This window comes from Alligator mississippiensis, chromosome 10 (genome assembly GCF_030867095.1).
Source record: "Alligator mississippiensis isolate rAllMis1 chromosome 10, rAllMis1, whole genome shotgun sequence".
NCBI lineage: Eukaryota > Metazoa > Chordata > Crocodylia > Alligatoridae > Alligator > Alligator mississippiensis.
The window spans coordinates 22,986,688-23,012,308 of NC_081833.1; the positions used below are offsets into that span (position 1 = coordinate 22,986,688).

Genomic DNA, 25,621 nt, shown 5'->3' on the forward strand with positions numbered 1-25,621 from the left:
TTGTTGGACTGCAGGACTTAGCAGGAGCCCCCACAATTTTCAACTGGCTCTGTGCGGTGCCAGCCAGGCCAGGTCGGCTCCTGCTGCGTCCCTCTGGTCTCGGCTGTATAGCTGGGATATGGTGCCACGGCAGTGAGTCGGGGGGTGGGGGGGACGAGAAACATACATGCACACCCCACACCTCCTCACACACCCTAGCCACCCCCCTTCCACACAAGCCACAACCCTGCCCATCCCCCCTCCCCCTACACACTCACAGCCCCCAACAAACCCCATAGCCACCCACACCCCACATGCTCCCCCACCTCACATATCCACACACACCCACATGCCCCATACACGCCCACCCCTACACCTATGCAGTCCCCAACAAGCCCGCACACACGCCCACACCCTCCCCCACACCCCACATACCCACAGCACCCCCCAAACCTATACCCACCAACCCATACCCCCCACAATATACAAGAGTAAGACTTCATGTTACGTTATCGTGCAATCACCTCTATGTACACTATGCAAACACAAGTAAATCCCAGACAAAAATATTTTTTTAAATCAAATTAATGAATGTTGTAGTAGATGTTTGATTTTTAAAATATAATTTGGTATTTTTCTTGTTCTGAGATGGCAAACCACCTTGCTGAAAGGAGTACTTCCTGGAGCAAGGGGAGGGACTTCTGGTGGCAAAAGGCAGGGTTTAGGGGGTGGGACTTCCAGTCCCAAGATGGTGATCAGGGGGTGGGGCACCTGTCAAGGGACAGGGCTACCTTTGGCCCTCAACAGCTTGCCAAAAATCAGTAAGCGGCCCTCCACCTGAAATAATTGCCCACCCTGATGTAGATCCACTGATTTTCCTCCTTTCCTTAGCTTGTGTCTTACTGAAATAGTTAAGAGATTTTTCTTTTGCAATCATGCTATTTTATGAGAGCGCATCTGCTTAGTGATATGAACTGGCTCAGCAAAGGCCAGGAAAGATTAAATGTTTTAATTCTGTTGTGAGGTTGTTTCATCGATTTCCACTGGAGCAACTGCCACCCCACCCTGAATTAAATACTTGGTGAAAGTCTCATTGGTTGCATAATTTGCAGAGGCTTGCTAAGGCTAAATGTCATTGCCACCACTTCTGGTACTGATGAATTGAGCCCTGTCATTAGCCAGTGGAGCTGCAGTGCTTTGGCCAGAGGATGAAATTTCTTTCACTCCTATAGATCTTAACAATCTGAGACTGTCTGCTCCACAATCAAAGGCACGATTATAGGACAAGCAGGGAGCATGGACTAGCTTTAATTTAACCTGCTCAGGTACCAAAACAGTGAAGACTGGTAATGGACTTCAGTGTGAGCTGTACAAACCTGCCCAGAATCCTAGGTACAAAATTGAGTTACTCATCCAAATTCATGTCACTGCATCTCCAGTGCATTTGTCATGCAAGATAGCTTGGGCATGTCTCTCCCCCTTCCCCCGATACGTGCTGCAGTCATACTGCCGAATGCCCCACCATCACGACATATTATATGCCTCTTCAACCCCAGTGACAACACAACTATTCTTCTCTTCATTCATTATAAAGTGTAGTGGCTCAGGCACTGGCCTGGGATTTCAGTAACTTGATTTCTCTTTCTTGCCTCTGCCACTAATGTATCTTGTGATTTGGTCACTTCACATCTTTCTGACACTTTCCACTTGTTCCTCTGTCTTTGCCTTGTTTAGTTAGGTTCTCAGCTCTTCAGGGTACACTTTCTCTGTCTAGTACCTGGCAAAGTAAGCCTCTGATCCCTGATAGGGCCCTTTGGGCCCTACTCAGCCTTGACTTGATCTTCTCTCTGGAACAGAGTATGGAGGTTAAATCTCACCACTTCATCCTACCCAAGATTTCAGAGGCCTGGTCTTCCCTGTTTGTGCTCAGGCTAAGACCAGCATGCACCTTCCTCTCTGGCCATGGCTATTGCAGCTTTGCCTCATTCAAGTAATTTTAAAATGCTGCTGTGAAGGCCACCTTTTCTGCTCACCCTTCTGGCTATCTTGCATCCTCTGGCTTCCTCTTCTCCAGTACATCAGTTATAGGCTGCTTGTCCTTATCCTGTAGGCTCTTTATATCTTAGTCCTATCCTACTTATCAGTCTCTTTTACATCTTTCCCTAAGGGAGATCTTAGTGCTGTATGTATAGAGATATCCAAGCTAGCTCAGGTACCAGAAGCATTTTAGCTGTATTAGCATAGTGGTTTGCCTGGGCTGATATACCCTAATTCCCATCAAATTTAATACCCACCAAAGGCAGCTGCTGAGCTGCTTAGTTGGTTGTTGTGCTTTTTACTTCAAAGGGCACTTATTCTCTGATCAGCTTGAGCTCATCAGCAGTCCCATGCAGGTGATAGGAGAAGTTGCATACTTTGAAACAAAAGCCACAGCCACCAGTTGAATAGCTTGTCCTTAATTCCACAACCCACTGCAAAATAAGCCTGGAGCATCTCAGTAGTTCCATGCAGCTATTTGCTGCAGCTCTGTATACCCCCAGTTCACAACCTTCACCTTTTCAGGAGGTAAGGAACCTGACATGGGAAGAATCTGGGTTCTTCTGTATTGTACTGTTGTCTGATACAGTGTAACAGGGGATACAAGGTAACATGGCTCAGTGATAATAACAGAAAAAACAACATCAGCATCTTGCCCACCGTAAAACCTACATGAATAAAAGGGTCTGTCCCATCCCCTAGGAAACTTGACTGATCTGGGGCTTCCTATACAGTGATTGACTATGCTTCAATTCTAATTGAGACTTGAATTCAGGTGACCTTGCCCTCTGATGAAATGACCCAATGTGATACTCTTCACAGCTGCTGTGGCTGAGCTTCCTGCTGCTCAGAAATGTAGCATTGGAGTTTCCACTCTCCATTCCCTGGTTAAGGGTGTTGGATTTACTATTTGCATTTCTTTGGACCCATTTGTTACTCCTTTGTCTAACTGGTCTGAAGATGCAAGCAGTCATTTTCTGTGAAGTTTTCACATCCTGACTACCTCTCTTGCCTCAGAAGCCAGACTCTGAGACCTTTCATTTTGCAGGCCTACTAGTGCGTCCATGTCCCATAGTGCTCCAAATGAGACATTAAGTGATATAGATTGATTAGATATGAAGTTTCATGTTACTTGCCCTGACTATTGTACAAGGCACGCCTGTGCACCATACTGAGATCTGTTCCAAACAACAGTAGTGTGGCAAACATTTCCACTAAGAATGCCATCTAGAAGTTTTCGATATTGATGCCCAAATATCAGGCTGCTGACTCCTATGTTGATAAAGGAAAAAGGATGATGTGGGTGGGAGTGAGGAGTAATTAAAAGCAACAACTTTTGTTTCATTAACTGGAATAAGATCAAATTAACATCTGTGATTCTTGAAGCCTGTTTAAATGGAGGTTTTCTGTTTTTTGGTTTTTTTTAAATGGTTTATTATCCAGGCACAGGTATTTAGTCTGTTATTTCTCAAGTTGCCTGTAATGAGCGTAGGTGGGTTTAGAAGGGAAAAAAGCCCTTTTTTTGTGGGAGGAAGTCGAGGCAGAATCCACCCACATACTCCATTATGATATTCAAATGTCAATATATTTTTAATTGGCTTCTATGCCCCTCTCCCCCTCCAGCTGCCTTTGGTAATTAAGGCTCTGTAAATAGATTTTACTGTAATTGGTACAAAAGGAAGGACATTGTACAGTGCATTGGCTTTTCTTTCTCTTTCCCCTCCCTCCTTCCTCTTCTGGTTCATGTTACATCTGAGAGAATTTTATCCTACATGCAGATACAGATGGACAGTTCTGCTTAAAAGTCTGAAGCTAGAAGGCCTGAAGGTTTTATCACAACTAGGAAACAGGGAACAAAAAATGAAGGGTTATTGTATACCACTGGATGAATGTGAAGCTAGCTAAATATACTGGAGAGCAGAGAGATTTCCCTCCCAATATGACAAAGTATGGGGCGGGAGGGAGAGATTTTAGATTTATTCCAAAACCTGTAGTCATTGCCTTGATATGAAGCCAAAATACTGTCTCTATTTTTAGTCCCTTTTATAGCTTCTGCCTTTTAATCTGTGTTTGGATTTACTGACATATCTTGATGGCAGTTATGTATCAATGTCTTTATTTTTCTCCCCGTCTTCCTTTTTCAGCTTGTGTAAAGGTCGGACACTCTACTCGGTGGTGAGGGATGCAAAAATTGTCCTGGATGTCAACAAAACAAGGCAGATAGCTCAAGAGATTGTGAAGGTACAGTATGGCATGTGGTCATCTTGGGCACAGGGAGTGAAACTCAAGCCCTTCATAGAGGGACTAATACAACACCCCATTATGCCCTCCAGACCTCTTGAACCCTGTCTCTGGGACTAGGCACAGACACTCAAAAAGCCTGAGGCTGAATTGATTTAGTCTGCAGGTTAGTCTAAGATGCACAGATTACATTGAAACAGAAGTGAACAGACATTTACCTTTGATTCAGGACATGCAGCTACGTGCCTGCAGCAGCTCAGGCAAGAATCGGAGGGGGGGAGTGTGGTAGAGCGTAGCCCTCTGGCTGTATGTTCACTTCCTCTTCCTGCTGCCCACAAGGTTTCTAGGATTTGCAGTCCAGAATTACAGCAGCAGGACTCTGCAGGGTTGCTCATCACTTCTTCTTCCTGCTTCATGATGACTCTGGGATTTGTAGTCCACAGTTGCATCCAGCAGTAAGTTTGAGCAGGGGAAGGGTTGTTTAACTCCCCTCCCTGGCTCCAGACCCCAGCTGGGGTTTCCCTGGGGGAGGCAATCCTCTCCCTGCAGACTGGGCTGCACCCCCAGCTAGGCTTGCTGCTACTACTACTTATGAGGCAAAGATATGTCTGTGTGTGTACAGGAATTTTCCTGTTATATAAATCGCTATATGACTTCAAACTCAGTTCCACTTTGACAGTTGTAACATGGCTGTATAGTCCTCAGTCAGGATCACAGCCATGGTCAAACTAGGGGAAAATGAGTTGGAGAAAGTTCTAAATATTTTGAACATTCATACTGTGTATCTGTAGCAAAATAAAATGTCAAATCAAATTTCCTTTCCAGAAAGATGCACGTGCATATTTCTTTTCTCTGTGTGCATTTCTTACATCCATTGGCTAAAGCCATTGACTGGAGCAAGCTGGCTAGGTCAGGATGCTGTAATCCCAGCAGGTCATCAAGCACTAAGAGACCCTTGGCTAGCCAGTGTCCGTCAGGTCACCTGGGAAATATGTAATAAAAAATTGAAAGAAAATTGGGATTTACTGTAAGATAGCTGTCACTTCCAGAGCACTAAGTGGCTTGTGTCAGATTTTCAGAGATGCTTAATTAACATAACTGCTGGTGAAAATTCCCCCTTTTGCTGAGTCCTGATGACATAGAACAGAAGGCCAGTGCCTAATGGCATTAGGCCCTAGTCTGTGTTAGCATTTGTGTGCATGTGCAGAGCACTTGAGTACACAGAGCTGGAGGAAAACAGACTCTTATAACCAGGTGGAGAGGTACTAGTTAATACACCTATCATTTCTCACATGCTGTTCTGAGGTTTTTCCCAGGACCGGTCGGTCAGGCATTGCTTAACAAAATATTTTTCATTGGAAAATACTACTTCTTTGAAATTAAAACTGGTCGTCAGGAAGGATTAGTTTTGATGCATTTTCCATTATGAAGAAAATGAAGAAGCGTCTGAATTTTCAAAGCATTCTTTTGTAATTGTTTAAATTTGTAATGATGTTTTTAATGATTGTATGTTTTGAAATTTAAGATATGTTGATTCTTCATCCCAATTTGGGGCAGGAAAAATATTCCAAACTTTAAATTCCTATAGGATAAGAAAACTGTTTTCTGCTCAGCTCTGGTATTTGTTCCTTTCACACTCAAAAGCACACCATTACTCCCAATGATAGATATAGGCCTCACTTTAAAATTAAAATAAAATTGATGATCCAACCCTTGGAACCAGAATGTAAAAACTGTCTCTGTGTAGCTTTGCATTTTCACAGCTTTGCAAAAAAGTCATGAGATGAGAAACTTGAAGTTTCTTAGCATAATGTGGACTCTGTTGCACTGTGTGCATTGGAACGTTTTTATTTCTGTTTTCCTTGTAGAGCATATATCAGTTTGAACATTCAAACACAAATCATAAAGCAGTATATTCAAAGTTATTGTAGGATCATGACTTTTCATTTCCTGACTGTTTACAATGTGTCCCCTTGATATATCATTCCCTACTTTATGTTTATTTAGTGTTGGATTAATCACTCTTTAGTGCATACTGATTTTTTTTTTAAAGCACCTCATTAAATGCCACTGGAGTCAATGGGATTTACACAGGTGCTTACAGTTAAGGATATGTTGAAGTGCCTTGATGAGTGGGGTGGTCTCTCTCACTGAGGGCTTTACTGAACTCTCCCTTATATTTTTCCCATGGAGCTGTAAGGGGGGAATCCCACAGTGGCTGTATGTGATGGGCGTGGAGCACAGGTTGGTGGGGTGGGAGACAACAAAGAGACATGATTATTTGTTTAAGGTGGTGGCACAGAACAAACCTCTTTACAGTAGGATGTGCTGCTTTGAACAGCAGCCCCAGCACTTAGGGTACTTCTAGGTCTGTACAGCATCATTCTGCCCTGCTCCCAGCCCCTTATAGGTGTACAGAGTCCCTACCACCAGGTTCAGTTCCTCTGTGCATAGCAACAGTCCCTCAGCCCTTTCTGGGGGCACGAGCAGCACACGCCATGGGGTGCACTCTGGGCACTTGTATCAGCACACTTCCAGATGGGGGTGCCTTATGAGCCCCCATGGCGATGTTCTAATGGGCAGAGTAGGTTCCTTTTAAATATGCATGATGGCATCCAGTGACGGGATGAATCCTAGGTGTACACTGGGGCATGTGTCCTGAAGCAGTGCATTCTGTTTGGCAGCATGCTTCCTGAGGAGAACTCTGGGTTTTTTCCTTTTCCTATTCCTATTACTATGATTGTCCTTTTTTAGCATAAACTTCTCTCACAAGGCAGACCTCTGGTACATCAAAGGCAGCTCCAGGTCTGTGAGGTTTTGCTTGTTTTTTTTAATTGCCACTGCTCTATTCCTTATGGTCAGATACATTACACTTAGACAAGAGGTTCCTTCCTCCCAAAGGTTTTTGGCAGGAGTTCGTGTCTTGATTTAGTCCATTTTCTTTGAAATGGTCTGGTACGTGCTTTTGAGTCCTTCAAGCCTACCTGAGAATCCTCTCTGAATGTTGCCCCTTTGCTGTATGCACTAGGGCAGCGGTTCCCAACCCCGGGTAACGACCCAAATGAAGGTCACGAGGGCAATACTGGCAGCACTGCACAGAAAAGACGAGCCGTGCTGGGAGCTCCCCTGCCCCCACCCCCGGGGCGTGGAAAAAAAAGGTTGGAAACCACTGCACTGGGGATTAATTTGAACCCCTTCAATTAGGGGATACAAGCAAATCTTTTAGAAGAAGCTGAAATATTTTCACAGAGGTTAGGTAAATAATAGGGACCACATCTTTGTGTAGAAAGAGCGACAGCTTGAAATACAAGTTGTAAATGCCATTGGCGCATGTTAAAGCACTTTCTTTTTATTTTTAACATATGTGAACAGTTTCTTGGACCCTGTTTTTCTGTTTTTCTTTCTGCTCCAACTTCATCAGCCTTTCCTTTCCCCTGTTTTCTCTTGCCTCATAGAGTACGAAGTGGGTTGCTTCACACTGAAACCCACCTTGTAAAAAAAAAAAAAAAAAAAGTTAAGATAATGATTAATCAGTTTATGGAAGAGATTCAATGATGCAGTGGCCTGTGGAAGCAAATGACTAGATATGATGATCTCAGAGGCCTTTCCAGCAGGTTAAAAGCCCTAAATATCTAGGTCTGGCTCTCAGATGCCAAGCACCAGTAGCTTCCAGAGAAAGTCGGTGAACTAACACACCCTTTGTCCTTGATTACAGTTGCCGCTAGTCATGTGTGCTCTGTCCAGATTCTGATACAAACCAAACTAGATAGTGGCTACACATTACTTTACAGGTGTGTAGAGTATCAAGGTATCTGTAGAGTCCTGGTGAAGTCCTACACTCATTTGTTTATAAACTTTTCTTTCCTGGGCTGGTTTTAAGATACCCTGCCATCCCCACACACCAGCACCAAATTGTTCTTGTATTTGGGATGAGGGACAGCAGATCACTTCCTCATGCCATTGGCTTTCAGGGGCAGAGTGCACTGTGGATACTATGGGCATCTCCCCAAGGGCAGGAGGGAATGTCACCTGTTCCTCTTTACTGATACTAATTGACTTATTCCAATGCATAATTAGCAGAAGAGAGGGAGTGTTATTGCCCTTCCCAAGCTTTCCTTTCATCTCCTGTCTAGTCTGAGGGGAGCATATAGTACTTCTTAGCTACTTTGGCAGCATTCCACACCAGAGATTCATCACTACAAGGCTGGGATCATTTGTCCAGTTCAGCTTGTAGAAGAAAGCACATCTCTTTCTAAACCAGCACTAGTTTTATGTGTCAGTTTTGTAGCTGGACAGGGCAGCAACTTGCTATTATCTACAAACCTTTCATGCTTGGCATTTCTTACAGTTTGGCCCAGTAGTGTAATTAGGGCAGGGCAACAAGGGTGGGGGCTGAAAATAACAGCTTTAGCTGCAGCTGCACTATTGTGATTATGGTGGTAGCAGCAACTGGAAGTCACCGCTTTCCCTGTGTGGAGCATCCACCCTGGGCACCAAGCCAGTCCAAGCAAGGAAAGAGTGCAGCCTTAGTCGAGAGGAAAGGGATAGGTGAGAACAAGGCCAGACAGGAATCCTGATTGTGTCAATCACAGCAACCAAATGACTTTATCTTTTTAGCAGCCTTAGCTAACTAAAGATCCTTTAGGTTTATTGGACTATTGGGTGCAAGAGTTCCTCTTATATCGTGATGCTATTTAGCCAAGCCAAGCTATTTGTCTAAGAAGCTGAGCCAGCAGAGGGAGCTGACTTTTCATATATATAGGAAGCTGTAGCCAATTAGCGTAGGGCTCCACAAAGTTTTATCTTCTGGATTGTTGTTGATGCACAGGCAGACATGGGGAGGTGGCATGTAATCTGGCATAAAAACTACTGGGGAGAGGTTACAAATTTGGGCTTGGCCAAGAGGTTGCCTACCAGTGCAGGCCTTTATCTGATTGTAGAGAAGTATCTTAATCAACAAGTTGGATAAATTCCTTCATTCTAAACTGCAGTCCTCAAGTCTCAACCTGTTGCCAGAGCAAATAAGCCATGAAGAGGCAGGTCCTCTCATGAGATGCCATGAATCATGTATCTGAAAGCGGAGTTTGGCTCCCACCACAGGTTCCTGTCCTTGGGTTTGGGAAGTATCTGAAATACCATACCCCTTGTGCACAATAAGAAAACAGCCTGTTTGAATGGGGCCCTCTTGATTTTTATGCATACAGCATCTTTGTTTGTCCTATAGGCACTTTTTAGCTGCTAAGGAGGCTATAAATAATTGGGCTTTGCAAAACCACCTCTTCCTTTCATTGAAATATACTGCCTGTCATAAACATACACATGGCAGAGGAACAGGGTGACAATGGTGTGTGTGCAAGCTTACCCAGGAGCTAAGCACTGACTTAGCATATGACCTCTGCTATTGTAAACTCAGCATACAATTATTGCATCCTCCTCCAAGCTGTGACCAGCTCCAAAGTTCCAGTTCCAAAGCCTCTCACGCAAATGCAAGGCCCCGCGGAAGAAGAAAATGTTGAGTGCAGGCATCTTGCACAGTAGCAGAATGCCTGACACCAGCCAACAGGCACGACCACCAAATTGCTGGAGCATGTGCACACTCACATGGTGGCTTCATGTGACTCCACGGAAGCTGCTGGGCTACCAGGTATGAAATGCCCTCTGAAAGGGCACCCGATGCTGAAGGGACCATAGCAGCTGGCTGATAAAACAGGAGTGCCTTTATGTGCCTTCAGAAGTCTGCCAGACAGCAGCAGAAATCTTAGACCATTTGGCAGAGATGGAGTAACTTTCCCAGAAGAGTGGAGGGTTTTGCCTGCTGTGGCTTATGGGCTTTGTGTATGAACAAAAGTTCTGCCAGCAAAACTTCCGAGTGTAGAATAAATCAGAGGGCTGCTTCCTCCACCCTGCATTTGTGTACATCATGCTTGTCCAGCATATGTTATGGTAAATTCCTGAGGACTGCAGTGGAAGTTTTGCTGACTGCCCCCCTGGGAGCAGGGCTATAATGAACAGCCTTAAGTAGTGAGGGCTTAAGATAGCTAATGTTTGCCACAAGGGCCGTTGGGAAGTTGTTTGGTCAGTCTAACATTGTACATGTGTGTGTTTCCTGGATAGGATCTTAGTTGATATTGCCATTGCAGGAGTTTTGGTTATGCCAAGCCTGGGTTAAACTAAGGCTTCAAAAGGGAGCTTGGGAAGAATGGGCAGAGGCTGAATGACCTAATAAGAAATATATAAAAAAGAAAACACTAATGAGCAGAGAAGCTGGTCCAAAAAAAGGGAAGGTTAGGAGCAAAATAACATTGAGGGCAAGTGCCATAATAAGAAGAAATGAAGATCCCAGGTGTATGAACTTGGCAAAAAGAAAAGTAGAAATGGATTTCTAAACAGAAAAGTAAGTAAGCATTGGCATGAACACTTGGGTATTTGGGGGGTAAATAGAAGTACTGCACAAGTTGTTTCTTGTAGAAAGGGAGGGGTTCTTAACTGATGCCTAGTGTTGCTACTGTTGTCCCAGGCAGTTTTACTGAGTTGAGCTGAATGCTAAACCAACCAGCTAGTCTACATTCTAAGTGACAATAAACCTCTGAGTTTTTCACCACCAACACAAATTTGACTCGTTCTTTCCACCTTGCACCTGCACCCCAGAAGGCTGCTTGCTAGCACTGGCCTCCCAGCTTTGTGGGTTAGAAGAAGGCCTTCTACAGATGGGGAAACTGAACTATAGAAAGCCATTCACCTGACACGTACCTAGTATAAACAGGAATAAGACCCAACAGTCCTGCCTCTGTCCTTGGTTCTACAGGACAGACCACAAAATCATGTATGCCTTAGCTTGACCCCTCTGTGTTCATCGGCTGTGAGTGGCAGAATAGGGACATTTTCACGGAGAAGCAGCTGGCCACTCCTCCATTCACCTTGGTTATGGACTCAAGTGTCAAGTCTCTTCTTGCTTGGAGATTCCTTATGGGACCAGTCATCTCATCCACCTGCACCCTGTGATAGGCCCTGTGATAGGCCTTCCAGAGTGCAGTTTCTTTTGATGTTTTCATTACAGTCAAACATCTTGGCCCAAGAGTCGGTCAGAAAAGCCACCCTATTGTGACCTGGGTTTAACAATCCTAAATAAGCCCATCCAATGTAGGTGACTTTGGATTTCCCACCTGCATCCTCCTTTACATCAATAGCACTAATCTCAATTTACTACCACATAGCTTTTAATAGGGGAAAAAGTTAAGCTGAGACTCCCGATTCCTGCTACATGGCTCTTGTCTCTAGATTAATAGTATGATGTGAACACAGGGAAACATTATTGATTCAGTCAGGGAACATAATGGTGGCAGTGGAGGGCTTTAAATTATTACCCTAATGCTCCCAACCTCAAAACAATGTGATATAAAATCATCATTAGTTTGTCTGCAGTTATAGGAAAGTTAATGCTCTGTTTTGCTGCTACTTTTTCTGCACAATAAATGAATTAGGATGAAGAAGTCAGCACCTATTTAACAAATAGTCACTAAATACTAATAGAACTTCACTCTGCCTTATAAGCACCCACCCAAAGATCTCACAGCTGTATGTTTGTAAACATTAAATGATCCTCACGGCACCGCTTTGAGCTCCTGAATTATCATCATCATCATCATCCTTATTTTAGAGGGAGAAACTGAGACAGTGGCAAACTGATAAGCTAAGGCCAGGCATATGCAATACTGGGGATAGATCCTAAATTTGCTGCTTCTCATTCCCTGCTTTTTCCATTGGGCCAGAGCTGTCCAACTGGTGGCCACCGGACTGCATATGGACCATGAGGAGTTAATTTGTGGCCCTCAAGCTCCCACCTGGCCACCACTTCCTCCATCACTCTTGCTGAAACAGTAGCACCTGGAGGCTCTGGGCTCCCTCCCTCTGGCTTCTACTTCCTTCCCTGCCTGTGGGAGTGGATCAGAGAAGCTTGGCACAGCCCACAGTGACAGTGAAGCCCATGGCATGGGGCTGGCACAGTACATCAGCACAGCCTGTGGTCAGGAAGCTGTGTGCCCATGTGCAGGGTGCAGCAGGGAACATCCATGTGCTTGTTCCAGCAGGAGAGTGCACCAGAAGTTGTATAGCTCTGCATTAGATGATTCAGACCCTTTTAGTAAGTGGCATCCTAAGTCCCCTGACGGAGTGACTGTTGCATGATGTCTCCCCTAACCGAGTTAGCTCTACAGGGAATATCCTCTTACATTATCAAGAAGCCTCAGGCCAAACTTTCAGACCTGTCTAAGGGATTTTATGCCCAGGCCATATTAGAACTAATGTTGATGAGTTACCCAGACCATCAGAGGGCTATCAAAGTCTTTTCTTTAAAGATGTACTTTTAGGGAAGAGACACTAGCACTGCCATCTCCATCTCCTGTTCTTATTGTTCCATCTCCTCAAGGAAACACCTTGAACCCAGGCTGGTGTTTCTCCTGAGGACTCATACTATTCAACTTGTTTATGCATCCCTTTCAGTTCCTTTTTCCTTTCCTTCCTTCCTTCCAGGGCATGGGGTACCTGCACGCGAAAGGGATCCTTCACAAAGACCTCAAGTCCAAAAACGTGTTCTATGACAACGGAAAGGTGGTGATCACGGACTTTGGGCTCTTCAGCATATCAGGTGTCCTGCAAGCAGGCAGGTAGGATGCAGCTAAACCCTGCAAATTTTTGGAAATGTTTCTGCCTCAGTTAGTCCTTAACATCTCTTTGTCTCTAGCATCTTCAGCAACTAACACCAACCTTTTCTGTTTGCCAAGAATTAATCGTCGGCCCCTCTCCATCAGACCATGCTTTATAGGCCCAGGAAGAGTCACGAACCACACAGAAGTTGACCAGAGAAGTTCCATGTCAAAATGGGTTTTGTGCCTCTGCAGCCTTGATGGGGACAGCTGAGAGGTGCTTCAGCCTGTAAAAGTTTTGGTGCTGGCTCAGAGTTGCCATTCCTTTGTGCCCCTCTCCTCCTTCAAACACCCTATTTAGTTTCTGGCTGCCCAGGAGGGCAGAGCATTGCTAAAAATGACCTTCTGAATCAGTGCCTCTAGCCTATTAATGACGAAATTAGTGGGGGCGGGGTAGCAATGGAGTGGGACATCTAATAACTAGTTTGCATTGTGCAAATAGTTATCTCAGGGTAGAAGTGGACAATTGACACCAACACCCATGTGATTTTACTCCTGATTTTCCCTAGGGTAATTCTACACTGGATTAAAATAACTTACACTGATAGAATGTTGTTCATTGTGTGCCTGTTGTATGTTTACACCAGTGGTTGAGCCAGGAGCTCATGTAGTTTTGGGACAGTTAGCAGAATCTTGCTTTGCCAGGAGCTGTATAATATCCTCTCAGTTAAGCACCAAAACAGGTTGGGGGGTTATGGGGAATTAATTGTGAGCTACAAACCCAAAGCACAGCCCATTGTTCCTGGATAGGCCTTAACTTATGGAGCACACCAGAGTTTGGTTTTCAGCAAACAGATCAGTTTATTACCAAGTCCAAACTATAGGAAGTAGAGTTACAATTATTTTCTTGCCCCTTGTGGAGTTGGCTCCCTGGACATGGCTGAAGCAAGAGCTTTCAAACTGGGCTCAGAAGAGGACTTGTTGGCAGGGGCGACATGTAGGGGGTGCGCACAGGTGCACATGCATCCCCTGCGTGTGGCAGTGCAACCCCTGCAAAAAGGCGCTGCTAACACTGTCAGTGGCGCCTGCAGTCCATGATTGCCCCTGGCGCCTGTGGGTGGTCGCCGACCTGTGGTCAGCGCTCACCACCCCCCACCGCCAACAGTTCTGGTGGCATCTGCGGGAGCTTCCCACTCACCACCACCAGACTCCTGCCGCCACCAGGCTCCTGCTGCCGCCGCAGCGGTGCTCTCCCAGCTACCAGGGGCACATGCTGTTCAGGCTTGTTGGCATAACAATATTTAGCACTTATGGCAATTGCCATCTATAGAACATGTGGAAATGTGTATGCAATTAAACCTACAATGGGGTTGTAAGGAAAGTATTATTGTCCCTATTTTACATGTTAGAAATTGAAACCATAAATTTGCGACTTGTCCAGTGATGCCCAGTGAGCGAATGGCAGGGTTTTGAGAATCGAGTCTTCATGCTCGGTCCCAACTCCCCCCAACTATAGTAGCTATCCTTCGTCACGCGTTCAGGACTTGATGTGTTTCAGCAATTTATCTGCTACCCCATATAGTAAGGGATCTTCACTAGAATCAAGTGACTGTTGCTTTTCAACTTTTCCCTCCTTCACAACAGTCTTGAAAAATACAGTGGCAGTTCTGGTGAAAGGAATATGTTGTTTGCTGTCTAATGGTGCACAAGATACATTTCTATCTGGATTAACCATATTTCAGAATGGAATCTGCTTTTTTCTAGGTCTGGAGTGATTTCAGGAGGATTCCAGGAAGAGGATTTAGTTCCCTTGTTCTGGCAGTTGGATTGGTTTGCTGGTTTCAATCTTGTGAACCATCTGCTTATTATTAAAATAACTAGCATGTAGAGTTGTGATGTTTAGGATGACCCCAATTTGATTTCACTCTTGAGGCGACTAAGTTATATTGGACAGCTGTGCCTTCAGTAAGGCCTATTTTAACTCCTTTGGGCAGATATTCTCTGTATTCTCTTCTTTATCACCTCAGCCAAGTTCTCCAGAGATGTGGCGTTAACCACTTTATGTGGCTGATGCTTAGCCTTACCTGTCTGCATACCAGCTGATGCTTCTCTCCTATTGGTCTGAGGTCTAGGTATAGGCAACTAAATTATTTAAGATCAGTGTTGGAAAAGCAGATTTGCTGTTTAATTTGCCTCTGAGACACTGGGTGTATCTACACGAGATGCTTTACTGTGGAGTTGACTAATTAGCTCTGCATTAAAGTGTCACCATCTACATGTGTAGTACTATTAGGCCGGAATAAACTAATGAACTCTACCATAGGACAGTACTGCCCAACACAAGTGTTATTCTACAGCAGAGTTATTTACTCCACCACAGCGTATGTGTAGATGGCGACTGGGGATGGCTAGCCTCACCCTCTGTAGCACACTAAGCCGGTCTGAGCAGCTCCAGGCTGGCAGGCTGACTGCCCCAGCTCAATGTGCTGCAATCCTGGGCACACATGTAAACACTGTATCTGGGAACAATAAATTCTGGCGTGAACTGCACCAGAATTTATTATATCATAATAATATCACATGTAGGTGTAACCAATGTCTCTTTTAAGGGGTAAAACGGGCTCCGATAGTGTGATCCCTCTTGTTATAAACAGGACTGCTGATTTCCACTCTAGACGTTTACTAGATGAGTGTATCAACACAAGGATCAAAAGTTCTTAACACCATGTGAGAAATATCTTCAGGGTTAACTTTGAGGAGCACTAGGGAAGTTGGTTTATGCCGTGGCATCTTTCAAATGTGATTATTTTAACTCATTGGTGACTAGTGTTTAATCTCTTCCTTTCTATTATGCTTGTCAGTTGCAGAATTTTGCAGCTAGATTTGTAAAGTGAATTGAACAATTTGTACAAGATCTTCCATAACTACCCTGTTCTGCAGGAGATTGCACAACTTCTCTGGGCAGTTTATTCCACTGCCTTGGTGTTCTAACAGTAAGGAAGTTTTTTCGTGAGATCTAATGTAAATCTGATTTGCCACAACTTAAAGCCAGGAGCAAAATATATTTGCTGAAACGTAGGAGGCAATAATGCAAATTAAAAAATATATATTCTTCTTCTGCAGAGTTTTGAATGGACTATTTTTTAAAAACAAAAAGCACCTTGTCATTCTTTTGAAACAATTTAGTTTGCAAAAATGATTAGAGAATAGCACAGAATTTCAACCATTTTTCAAAAGAAAACCCAAAGGAAACCTAAGAAGCGAGTAAAAGGAGATGAGGGGTGGAAAAATGGAATAAACTTAACATGGGTTTTGATTTAGCCAAAAAAAAAAAATTAAGAAGAAAGATTCATTAGCATTTCCTCCTGTGAGAGAGGCCTTACTTTGATGAAATCCTTTGTGTTAAAAAATTACAGCCAGTTCTGCTACTTAGTTTCTCTAAGTTATTTACAATGACTTTTGACTTTTAGCAGCTTTGATGATCAATGTGTTTTGTAGTTTGAACTTCTTTTAAAAGTACCATTAGCTTGCATTGTTATTTTTTCAATTCATGGCCTGTGCCCTTCTGGAAGAATATTTTTTCAGTAGGGGTACACTGACAGAGGTTTTTGTGCTGATACCAATGGCTGATTATTAATGAGCCATATTGGCAGATACCGATCTGATTGCTGGTATGAAGCCCAGCAGCTTGGAAAGCAGTGTCCAGCTGGTAAGTCTTTTGGGTGGGAAGGGGTGGGAGGAGGGAAGGGATGGGGTGGGGTGGGGAGGGGGGAGGCAGATTGAGGCCCCTGTGGTGAGGGAGGGATGGGGCTAGTGCAGGTGCTGCCCTGCTGTGGTGGGGTGTGGGACAGAGCCATAAGCGACTCATCCAGGGGGTGTGTGGGGGGGGGTGGCTCCTGCCGCTGTGTGCACCTCCGGTGGAGGCATGGGGGGGTGCCCCCCCAGATTTGGGCATGGGACAAGGGCGGACTGCCACTGCGGGCTGGGGCCAGGGGCAATGTTGGGCTCTTCCCAATAGGGGGGTTGGGCTGGGGCTGTGCTTGGGGTGGGCAGCAGCAGCACTGGGAGGGGAGGTTTGGGGGTTCTACAGCAAATTCTGGGGTGGCTGTAGCCCCTTCATAGCCCCTTTCCCAGTACCACCACCACCTGGCCTGAGTGCAGCCCTGGCCCAATACCTCCATCGGGGGCCCCAGCCTGCCCTCGCCCCATGCACAGATCCAGGGGGCATGTGCCCCCCATACCTTCCCCAGAGGTGCGTGCAGCAGTGGGAGCTGCCCCCTCTCCCTGTGTCCCACAGACGAGGAGCTCGCAGCTGTGTCCTGTGCCCTGCCCTGGCTGGACAGCACTTGTCCCTGCTCCAACCCCACTCTCTTCCTCATTGTGGGGGCCTCGATCTACCTCCCCCACGCCCCTTTCCTTCCCCTACCCCTTTCCCCCCAACAGACTTACCAGCCTGATGCTAATCTCCAAGCTGCTGGGCTGGCTGCATGCATGCTATGGCTGCACACATGCACGCAACATCTATCAGCGACGTTATCAGCCACATCATCCAAAAAAAGCTGATTGCTGGTTATGTCAATTTTCCTTTTATAGGTGCTGATATGCTATGAACCAATGTATCAGTGCACCTCTGTTTTTCAGGGCACATAAGGATCTTCTGCTAGTTTCAGACCTACATGAGTTTTATTTATTTGTGTTTTGGTTGTTTCACATAAAGTTCTATTCTCCAGTTATTTTGGCACATAGTTTTCTGAGGTACTGTGAGGCACTTGCTTTAAACGGTATGCCCTTACATGTTCTCTATGTGGTCAGACTACGTAGGGATGTTCTACTTAGAGGTGTGATCAGAAGATCTGCATTAAGAATAAGCCCACAAAATGTTGGGGGTGAAGGGAATTCTCTGCTGTTCTAAGTACAGACACTCAAAAAGCCCAAGGATGAATTAATTCAGTCTTCACAGGTTAGTTTAAGCTTCATAGATTGAACTGATAAGCAAGCAAACATACATTCACTTTTGATTCTGCAAATGCAGCCACATTTTTGCAGTGGCCCAGGCCAGAAGCCAGGGGAGTGCTAGAACATGCCTCCCTGCTTGGCTGGAGCAGACCGCTTGGGCCAAAGTTAGCCCACCCACCTGAGAGAGGAGGTGTAGGGGAGGTGCAAAACATCCTGGGATGCTGGGGGACTGTGAGTTAACTTGAATCTGGAGGGGGATCTGGGACAGAAGTACAATAAAACAATTTAATCTAAATCAGTTAAGTCTGATACTACATCTCTCCACGTTTATCTTAAACTGGTTTAATCCACTTTGAAAGTGGCTTATGTGCACTGGACTTCTGTTGTGTTACTGATTTGAACTGATTTTTGATCACTTATATCAGTTTTTATGTAATTTCTGTCCCTAGCCCAGATCTTGATCAGTGGAAGTAGCAACAGTTGCTTAATACATTTCTGAGAGTGCTCATTGAGGAAATTTCATCAGGAGGTCTCCCCGTGATACCTTCCAGAGACAGTACACCACTGGGTTCTCATACGACTGCTGATTCTAGACTGAACTCACTCCCTGGTTACATTTTGGAAGGGGTCCTGGGCATGACATTAAACTGCATCCACTGCTGCCTTGTGGACACTTCTTGGTTGAAGAAAGGCTAAGACCGCACCCTTACAGAAAAGGCATTCAGGCTGAAGCAGCAGGCAGTTAGCAGCTCTATTCAGGTTGCAGTCTAGCAGAAACTATAACTTCTGTGTCACTGAATGTCTAAACTTGTTCTGGCCTTTGGATTTTGGCTCAGTGGTGTAAAGGGGGAATGACAGGTCTATGGCACCCTCCGTTCCCCCATAGTTCTGCCTAGGTATATGTCCTGAAGGTCTTGGCAAGATGGTTGCAGAGATCTGAGAGAACCATAAGGGCCCTGAGGGAGCTACCAAGATTTCCAAGCAGCCCTGTTTAGGGATGGCCTGCTTGCCTCACATGAGGGTGGCCCTAGAAAAGGTGGGTCAAACGAGCCTCGTCTCACTGCTTACATCCTGGCTCAAGTGATTTTATACAGAATTGCTTGCTGGAATATATGAACTTTGGCCCCTGGGTATGACTTTGATCTGTATTCAGATCTGAGGAAAATGGCCATGTTGAGTAATGAGCTTGCATGTTTCAGAATTGATATTGCAGCTCTTTCATAGTTTCATAGTTGGCAGGGTTGGAAGGGACCTGAGCAGATCATCAAGTCCAACCCCCCCTGCCATGGGCAGGAAAGAATGCTGAGATCAAATGACCCCAGCAAGGTGTCTATCTAGCCTCCTTTTAAAGACCCCCAGGGTAGGAGCAAGCACCACTTGCCTTGGAAGTTGGTTCCAGATCCTAGCCACCCTGACTGTGAAGTAGTACCTCCTGATATCTAGCCTGAATCTACTCTCAGTCAATTTATGGCTGTTATTCCTAGTTCCTCCCGGTAGCGCTCAGGAAACTCAGCTTTCTGGGACTGTGTAATCGAGCCTCTGTCACCCCAAAGGGCTGTGTTCACAAGGCTCGGTGTCTGAGTTCTTTAAAGTCTCTTGTTGGTGTTTAGGAGTTTTGCCTCTCTTCTCCTAGGAAAGACTGCCTGTGCCCGTACTCTGCCTTGCCTGCCACAGCTTTGATGTAATAACAATAGGAGGAAATAAGCTAATGGCAGTAACAGTTCTCTTCAGGATGGGCAGGCTTTTCCCCACCACTCAGAGCTTGTCCCTCATAGGGTTTGCTATCCAGTCATCTGGCCTTAGGGGCCAAGTTTGGGATCTCCTCTGCCCCTACATTCCTGCCTCATACCTCCGGAGTCATAATCAGTCACAGTCAAATCTGCACCCACCATCGTGGCTGAAAGCGCCCGATTTGGCTCCTGGTATCCCCAAGAGTCTGTTCCTTATCAATACAAATAAAGGTGAGCAGACAGACTCTTCCTCACCAGTCCGTTGTCTGGCATGCTCTCTCATTGGCTCGCCACTGCATCTTGCTTCCTGGAAGCTTTTGAGGCTTATGGCTGGTTCCCTGGGCCAGTTGCCTGCTTTTTCCACCACACAGCTGGAGCTGCTCACTCCCACTAGAAGGGAGAATGGCTCCTGATCAGCTGGCTCCTGCTTCACCTGGGAGGACATCTAAGGAGCAGTGGGCATGCCCCTCATAGAGCTGCCAGCTTAAGCTGGCAAATGTCTCCAGCACCAGTTTCCGTGGATAAGCAGAGGCGCTGTCCCAGCTCTTCTGATCCCGTGTTGGGACCAGACACCTGGTAAGTCTCAGGGAATCAGGTGACCAGGGTGGGGTTGTGAGCAGGGCTTCTTCCCCTCTTTTCCCCCTGGCTCTACCATACCAAGGCTTCATAAAGGAGAAGGACTACACCATTTACTGGCATGGTAAACCTGAAGGAGTAAGGAGAGACATGGTATATGTTTTGCTTATAAACTTATGTCATTGTGTGAAGCTCTGATTGCAGTGTCTATATGTACCATGATACTTGGAATTAGATTACAGAAGGGATTCATCAACCTTGTCAGTGCCTGTGCTCCAGTTCTGCAAGCTAGTGATGAGGAGGAGGACAGCTTCCATCAACAGCTGGAAGAACTGATCAGCAGGATTCCATGGAAGGAACCCATTCTAGTATTTGGAGACTTCAATTCAAGAGTTGGGTCCAGTGCTGAGATCTGGCCTGGGATTCTGGGTAGTCATGGCAATAAACATATGAATGAGACTGGTCAGAGAGTTCTTGTGCTCTGTGCCAGTCAAGGCTTATTGGTGACCAATGCCTTCTTTGCTGGTAACATCAGAAGAAGAACATCATGGTGACACCTGAAGTCCAAGTTCTGGCATCAGCTGGGCTTGGTACTGACAAGACCTACACACTTGCAATATATCCTGCATACACAATCCTTTCAAAGCACAGACTGTGACACAGATGCTCTTGTCTGCTGTAAAGTGAAATTTCAAGCTAAGAAGACCCACCACAATAAACCTGCCAAACAACCTCATTTTGACTTGGGCCAAATCAATGATCCTGTCAAGAAATGGCTTTTCACTGAAGAAGTAGCAGTCAGCCGGAATCAGTGAAACTGCATCAGATGCATCGAAAGTCCTAAAGACAAGTATGTACAATGTGGAAATCAAGAGTTTGGAAAGAGTACTAAGAAAAACATTGATTGGTTTGTAGACCATTCAAGGGTACTGCTACTACTCATTGAGAGAAAAAGAACTGCCCTAATCACCTACAAGTCTGCTCCTACTACTGATTCACTCAACAACCTAAGAGAAGCTCATAAGGCTGTTCAGACAGCTTCCAGGCGGTGTGCTCAAGAATTTTGGCTGGGTCTCTGACAGCTTCCAACAGGCAGCTGACACAGGCGACAGTAGACGGTTGTATGAGGGCATTAGAAAGGCCATTGGGCTGACAAAGCACAAGACAGCTCTGCTGAAAGACCTGGATGGTAATATCATAACTGATATGGAGAAGCAACTGGAGAGGTGGATTGAGCACTATGGAATGATTTACTCAAAGGAGTCTGTAGTAGACTAATGTGTGCTAGACGAATTGCCTGGGTTTAAAGTTATGACTTTGCTGGATGTCAAACCTACACTAAAGGAACTTGGGCAATGCATCAAAAGGATTCCCAATAACAAACCTTCAGGATCTGACTGTTTACCTGCTGAATTTTACAGATGTGCAAACAAAGATTTGCTGCAAAAATTACATGAGGTACTGCTATTCTGTTGGAAGGAAAAACTTCCACAAGATTTCAAGGATGCTCATTTCATCCAACTCCATAAAACAAAGGAGACAGAAGTGAGTGTAATAACCACAGAGGTATATCTCTCCTCAACATTGTGGGGAAAATCTTAAGCCATATGCTTTTACCTAGACTTCAAACATTAGCTGAGAGAATCTATCCTGAGAGCCAGTGTGGCTTCTGCTCACAAAGGTCCACAACAGATATGGTCTTCTCTGTATACAACAACTGCAGGAAAAGTGCAGGAAGAAGCATATCCCACTTTACATGGCTTTTATTGATTTAATGAAAGCCTTTGATACAGTTAGTCAGTCAGGGCTTTACATTGTTCTGAAGAAACTTGATTGTCCACCTATATTGCTAAACCTTGTGAAATCCTTACATGAGATGGCATGAAGGTAACTAATGTATGGAAACCAAGAGTCTGATTCATTCAACATCAACAGTGGAGTTAAGCAGGGCTGCATACTGGCTCCCCCACTGTTTAATATTTACTTCTCATTCCTGCTTCAGCACACATTCTATGATGTTCGAGAGGGTGTCTATCTCCACACTAGACATGATGGAGGACTGTTTTACATTGAAGGTTCAGAGCTAAGATGGAAATGAAACAGATCATCATAAGGGACCTGTTGTTTGCAGATGATGCAGCCCTTATGGCTCACAGTGTTGACTCCCTACAACAAGCATTTCATTACCAAGTTGTCTGACTCAGGCAAAATCTTTGGGCTAGCAATAAGTTTGAAGAAGACTGTTATCATGCACCAAGGCTCTTCAGAACCAATTCCAGATATCACCCTAGATGGTACTCACCTGGATGATGTTGACCAATTTTTCTACCTTGGTTCTGCTGTTACCAGCAATGTAGATCTTGATGCTGAGCTCGCTAGTAGGATTGGCAAAGCAGCCAGGAACTTTAGTCTTTTGCAAGGCACAGCCTGGAACAATAACAAACTGTTAACTAAAGTGAAAATCCATATTTATGAGTCCTGTTTTATCCACTCTTCTATATGGCTCAGAAATGTGGATGACCTACGCTAGACATAGCAAAAGACCTGTAGCAGGGTGGCATCCCCAGGGGGTGACCATAAGCCCCTGGAGGCCCAAATTAATCTTTGCCCTGCTCCCTCTGGGAATAATCTCCCCTTCACTCACCTGCTATGCCTTGAGGTCTTCTATGGTGATAAAAGGGAGGCTGCCCCAGGGCTTCCCAGACCTGGTCTTGTGCTAATGACCACCTGGTGGCTATGGTCCTTTGCCTTATGGGCTAATTGCATGGCTCCATACCTTCCCAACACTATGCCCCATGTCTCACAGATGGTATCATCATGAATATTCTCTTTGTCACACACCCACAATCATGCAGCCTTCCTCTGGGCCCTCAGACCCCTCAGTCTCTCACGCAGCCCCCTTTCTGACTGCTCAGTCTCTTGCAGTCTGCTCAGTCCCTCACTCAGCCCTTCTCTGGGCTGCCAGACCCCTCAGCCTCTTTCTTGACTTCCCTTTGAGCTGCCAGATCCCTTGGTCTCTCATTTGGCCCCTTCCTGGGTCCTCAGACCTTTCAGTCTGTCAGCCAGCCCCTCTCTGGGTTGCCAGGCCCCGTGGTCTGACTCTTGACCCCTCTCTGGGCTGCCAGACCCTTTGGTTTCTTCACATGGCCCCTCTCTAGGCCTGTGGACCCTGCTGGCCTCTCTCTGTTCCTGGACCCTTGCTGGGCCTCTGAAATCTTGTGGTCCCACTGAACTATTTCTGGCACCTTGCTGGGCCTCACTATTCTCGCCCCTCGCTGGGCTGCTGAACCCTTTTAGTCCCACTCTTTCCTGGCCCTCATTGGGCAGCTGGACCCCTGTGCTCCCACTGTGGCAGGTCTGTGCCCCACTCACTGTGCCACTGGGCTCCAGGTGGCTGGTCTGCACTTGGCCGCCCCAGTTCTCCACAGCCGGAAGCAGGGCCACAGATTGGTCAGCCTCCTCAAAGCTTCCAGGATAAAAAGAGCCAGCCGGACACACACACAGGAGAGGAGGAAGGAGGGAGCACTGGTAGTGCCTCTGAACACCTCCCCTGAAGCCAGTATGGGTTGGCGGAGCCACAGGCTGACGAACTGCCGGGCAGCACAGCAGGCAGGGGCTGCGGCAGGGGCTTCCCTACCGCACCTGAGCTCTCAGCTCTTAATGGTATGGAGTCTACCCAAACTGGAGGTGGCCTGCATTGAGCAGACTGAGGTAAGAAAGGGCTGGGCTCCTGCAGAGCAGCAGTTGCCCATGGAGTCAGGGGCTTGGAACCCACTGAACCCACGTGGAGCCAGGGGCTTGGACTGCACTCGCACTGGATGTGACCCACAGGTACATGCCGGGTGGCCAGGGCATGGGACTGAGGCAATCCAGGATGCGCCAACCAGTTCTGCCAGGGAAATGAGGCCAGCAGGGAGCCAGGCTACAGAACTCGTCACGCCTTCAGGCTCTGAGACCCGAGAGTGGGCAACACCAAGCCTGTAGGGGAAGCAAGAGCAGGGGAAATCACCCCATAGGGTGTTATCAGATGTGGCCAGGGGCCAGCCGATCCAGAGCCTAGTGCTCTTGGGGTCCCAGCCCCGACACAAAAGTTACATGATGGGCACACGGTATATCCCACGCATAGCAGAGAAAACGCCAAAGAAGAAGTTCCCAATGTAGTGAGCATCATTGCCTTGTTCATTTTCACCCTAGGGAGAATTTCAGTTTGAGTATTGTTAAGTTATTCCTTTTCTGATTGGAGACACCTGTACCACCAGCTGGGTAAACGGGGTGGAGACAGACTGCCCAGGAGGAGCAGCCAGTGCCCCACAGCACATCCAGATCTGACTGAGACCCACAGAAGAAACACCAACCAAGGTGCCCAGGGTTTGGAAGACACTGAACAACATCCTCCAGTGGAACCTCAAGTAACATCAAGTTGTGGCAGGCGAGTAGACCCTGGTGCAGCACGCTGAGGTGAGCAGAGCAGGCCAGCAATGACGCGGAGAATGCGGGACTGCCCCACCTCTGGGGCGATCCTCTATCTAGGCCTCACTCTGGGCCTCTGACCCTGGTCTTGCCTGGATCCTGGCTGGGCCTCTGGGCCATCTGGTCCTGCTCTTCTTTGGCCTCTTGTCCAGGCCTCTAGGCCCCTCTGGTGTCACTCTCTCTCTAGGCTCCTCTCTGAGCCTCTGGACCCTTCTCGTACTGGTCATTAGGTTGGATGTAAGGAAGAACTTGCTTACAGTAAGGGTGACCAGAATCTGGAATAGCCTTCCCAAAGAGGTGGTGCTGTCCCCAACCTTTGGAAGTCTTCAGAAGGAGACTAGACAGACACCTTGCTGGGATCATTTGGTCTTGGCACTATTCCTGCTTAGAGCAGGGGGGTTGGACTCAGTGATCTTTTGAGGTCCCCTTCAGCCCTTAATTCTTATGATTCTGCGATCGGGTCCTGCTCCATGTCAGCCCCTTGCCTGGGCCTCCAGAGAATCTGGTCCTGTTCTTTCTTTTATTTTGGGGTATACTTCCCTAGCCTTTCCCCGCCAAGGGGTAACCTGCAAAGCAGCAGGGGCTGAGGTTTTAGGCTATCCCTGACTCACCCTTTCAGGAGGTTTGGCCCCGGTGGCACTTTTAAGGGCTGCTTCACCATGAGCAGTCCCACCACCATGACCTGAAACCCCAGTAGGGCGCAGTTTTCAGTCATACCGAGAACAAGTTTAGGCCCTAGCTTCTCTCTCTCAACCTCCCAGCTGTCCAGCCCCAGTCATGGTTGCCTCTCTCAGGGCTCAGTCTCTGTCCTCCAGATCCCCTGGCCCCAGCTTTCTTTTTCTCAAACCCTCCTTCACTTCTGATTGCCTTACCACTGCCATCCTCATTCTGGGCTTCAGTTTCTCTGACTCTTTTCACTCCGGCAGTGACCCCACCTGGACCTTTGGCCTCACCTAGGCCCAGGCCCCACCTCAGACCAGTTGAGAACTC

General features: G+C 46.4%; 1 protein-coding gene across 3 annotated transcripts in view; it reads left to right on the forward strand.

Moving 5' to 3' along the window:
- Nucleotides 1-25,621, forward strand: part of KSR2 (kinase suppressor of ras 2) — a 317,481-nt gene that overhangs the window by 254,922 nt on the left and 36,938 nt on the right. For 2 of the 3 annotated variants that reach the window (XM_059713555.1, XM_059713556.1), the window contains exons 16-17: nucleotides 4,161-4,257; nucleotides 12,787-12,920. In XM_059713555.1, the coding sequence (XP_059569538.1) occupies nucleotides 4,161-4,257; nucleotides 12,787-12,920 (231 nt within the window). Of the gene's footprint in view, nucleotides 1-4,160; nucleotides 4,258-12,786; nucleotides 12,921-14,663; nucleotides 15,976-25,621 lie in introns of those variants that run through there. The other variant, XM_059713557.1, reaches the window with a different exon arrangement.